The sequence below is a fragment of the Centroberyx gerrardi genome, chromosome 4 (genome assembly GCF_048128805.1).
Source record: "Centroberyx gerrardi isolate f3 chromosome 4, fCenGer3.hap1.cur.20231027, whole genome shotgun sequence".
NCBI lineage: Eukaryota > Metazoa > Chordata > Actinopteri > Beryciformes > Berycidae > Centroberyx > Centroberyx gerrardi.
The window spans coordinates 4745718-4748950 of record NC_136000.1 but is presented as its reverse complement, the minus strand read 5'-3'; the positions used below and the strand labels follow the sequence as shown (position 1 = coordinate 4748950).

General features: G+C 44.4%; 1 protein-coding gene across 1 annotated transcript in view; it reads right to left on the bottom strand.

Moving 5' to 3' along the window:
* Positions 1–1097: 1097 nt before the first annotated feature.
* The window catches only part of wnt2 (wingless-type MMTV integration site family member 2), a 15468-nt gene continuing 13332 nt past the window's right edge, over positions 1098–3233 (bottom strand). The window contains exon 5 of the mRNA XM_078282895.1: positions 1098–1303. Coding sequence (XP_078139021.1) covers positions 1098–1303 — 206 coding nt within the window. The remainder of the gene's footprint in view (positions 1304–3233) is intronic.

The following is a 3233-nucleotide window of genomic DNA, read 5'->3' as shown; positions in this document are numbered from 1 at the left end:
ATATGGAGCATGGGACTACGATCTTATCAAGTCGTTTAATAATCTAATATCAAGTGTCAAAACGAGTGGGGAGAAAAAAAATCGGTCAGTGGAATGAGATAGCATCAGTTGTTTCCCACGACACTTGCCTTGTTTCAAGAATTTTCAATATTTCAAGATGCTGAAATTTCTTGAGGGCTTCACTGGGAACGAGCACAATCATCTCCCCGCATTTTTTCCATTTGTTTAAATAAGATTTACTTAACCCCAACCCTTAAACTTCACTTTGGTAGATCCCCATCAGATCATTTCAGTCCCAAAGCATCCTGTTCAGATCAGCGTTCCTCTGCCGGCGGTTCAGGATCCTGAAGTGGGTTGCGAGGTTTTCTCAGAGGGTCGAGGAAGATGAGAAACGTAGAGAAATATCGCCCGCGGGTAACGGCTTGATAAACACGACAACGCCCACTCTCACCCACCCGACCCGCCCTTTGTTCTAATGTGCAAGCCAAGTTTCTACATAGGAGCTAACTGTAGTTTAAAGGCATAATGAACGGTTACATCTGATCCTGTGGACTGGTACATTTTCATATAAATAAATGTCTGTTTTGTTACTCTATCACCAATTAGTGTAACACAATAGTGATTCAACCTATACTCAGCTGATGAAAGCTTTTGCATTTGCTTTGTTCTAAACGCCCGGTGTCACAGGAAGTGATGCGTTTTACATTTACGGAAGCAGCAACAGCAGTTGGAATCAACAGAAGAAGAAGAACTGGGTGGTTAGCATGAGCAGCGATAGCCACAAAGAAAAGAGAAACTCAAACTGCATCAACAGAAAATCCAAGCTCCGCCCACACTGTTTGATTGACAGGTGATCTGTGGGAAGTGCAGTGCAGAAACACCACAGCAATGAGCGCCGAGCAACAAAGATGGAGACAAAACAAAAATAAACAAGGATCTTAAGAATTACCACTTTAAATAATTAGCTTGCAGCTTCTTGACTGATGGAAAACCTGCACGAATAAACCAAGTTGAGCCGCAGACCCGGTCGAGAAGCCGTAGGTTTGACGTGACCCGGTGCGAGCGCCGGTTCACGCGGCGGGTCGGTCCCGGCGCGGTCACGTCTGGCCCTTGCAGGTGTGCACGTCCACCTGCTGGTGGCAGTCGCGGCAGTGCACGGCGCAGCACCAGTGGAACTTGCACTCGCACTTGGTGGTCCGGCTGACGCGCGACGTGTCGTAGCCCCGGCCGCAGCACATCACCTCGCACCCGTCCACGCCGCGGGACGTCCGGTTACACACCCGCCCGCCCGTCCCCATCGACCCTGCAGAGAGAGAGAGAGAGAGAGAGAGAAGAGGTAAGTGGAAATGTTTGGATTTCAAGCTTCAAATTCATACGTTCCACATCATTTGCATTATATTTTTAAGTATTTCGCTGGCATCTAAACTGAATTGCAACATCAACAAGTCTCTGCCACAGCTTACGGTAGCCTGTAATTGACAAAAATAATAAATTACTAAACTCCAAAAACAAGAGGACGGGCCAGAAAGTGAGTTCTTCAGAGCCAGAAGTCTCAGCACCTGGTGAAGTACTTGCTGACTCATCAGTATCGATCAACAGCATTATCAAACAGATACAGTATGGTCATTTTGTGCTATATGGGGCATTAAAAATTTACTTAATGCACCTTTAAGTTAATGCGTTTCCTTTCTACATAGATTTCCCTAACTTAGATTTAAAATAAGATGAATGTTATTGATCCTGGAGGGGAAATTGGTTCATCGCAGCAGCAGAGAAGAGGATATCAATACAACTTACAGTTCATTTTCCATTCGCTGCACCAAAATCTGATTTATTCACTAAACACTCGAGCACATTTCATTGGTTTAATTCCAAAATAAGATATTCACCATTTTGAAAACTGGACACTTGCTCGCTGGCTAAAAAGTTGAGTCACTCTGGAAAATCATTCAGGTTATGAGCTATCAAACCATCTCTCTGTTCAGAATAGATAGATAACATTTTGGAATGAAAGCCTTCATTTACATGTGTCAGGAATCTGAGTCTGGCAGCGCACGAGCCACAACTAGAGCCAATCAAAACAGTGTCGGCGGTGTTCGGAGCCAATGGGAACACTTTGCTATTATAACGCTGCCAATCCTGCCGGTAGACAGAAGCTGGAGGAGGAGGAGGAGGAGGAGGAGGAGGGTAAGAGGATGAGCGTCGGACGGAGGACAGATGAGAGATTGATGATAGGAGCCATCAGCCGGCACTCCCACTCTTCATCAGCTGTTCATTTTATAGGAGACATCAGTCGCCATCACACACACACACACACACACACACACACACACACACACACACACACACACACACCCACCCTGAAGACTAGCTTCACTGATACTGTATAGGCAGGTACACACACTCGCTCTCTCTTGCATCTCCCCTCCAACCACCCACACACACACTTTCAACATGTTCATACACTCCCTAAATCCACACACACACACACACACACACACACACACAGTCTTCCAGAGTTCAGTCTCTTCAGCTGTATAAAGGAAGCTCTCCTGGTACAGTAAGGTGTTTTGGATCAAACAGTTCAGGAGTTAATGGCTGGAATTAACTTCTCATCCATTTTGCACTTGCCAGGCTGATCTACTGTTCATGAAACAATCACATCAGTATGTATGCAATGTACACTACTACTTACCTACAAAGCTGATTTGTCCATAACCTTGCACATATCAGAAAACCATGTTAATGGCATCTATAGTACACCTCCTGTATTCCACTTATTCCAAGCTCAAATACTGACAATGAAGAAATATCATGACTTACGGCCTCGTATTTTTAATTTTGGGAAAAGACTGTCTTCAAGGCAAGGTGTTAAGATGTTTTGTGAGATCGGTACAGTGAATAGGCCTTCTGTTCTGTAGTTCAATCACTTTAATCAACAAGAACCGTAAATGTACACAGATTTCTCTTGGTGACATTGCTTCAGAGACAGAAGCAACTACAGACAACTTACAGAGTAGCATATAAAATCTACTCAGCTGAAGACGATAGTAAAAGCCTATTTACTAAACAATATTGTGGGTGAAATGCCCCTTTAAGCACTCCAAAGCACTGCTGACCACAGATACCACCGGTACATTCGGCTGTTAAATGAAGGCCTGGGTACAAGCAGGTCAAATCCTGGAGGAAACAATTTAACTGAATTGTATGCTCGACCATAAGTCTGCCTATTA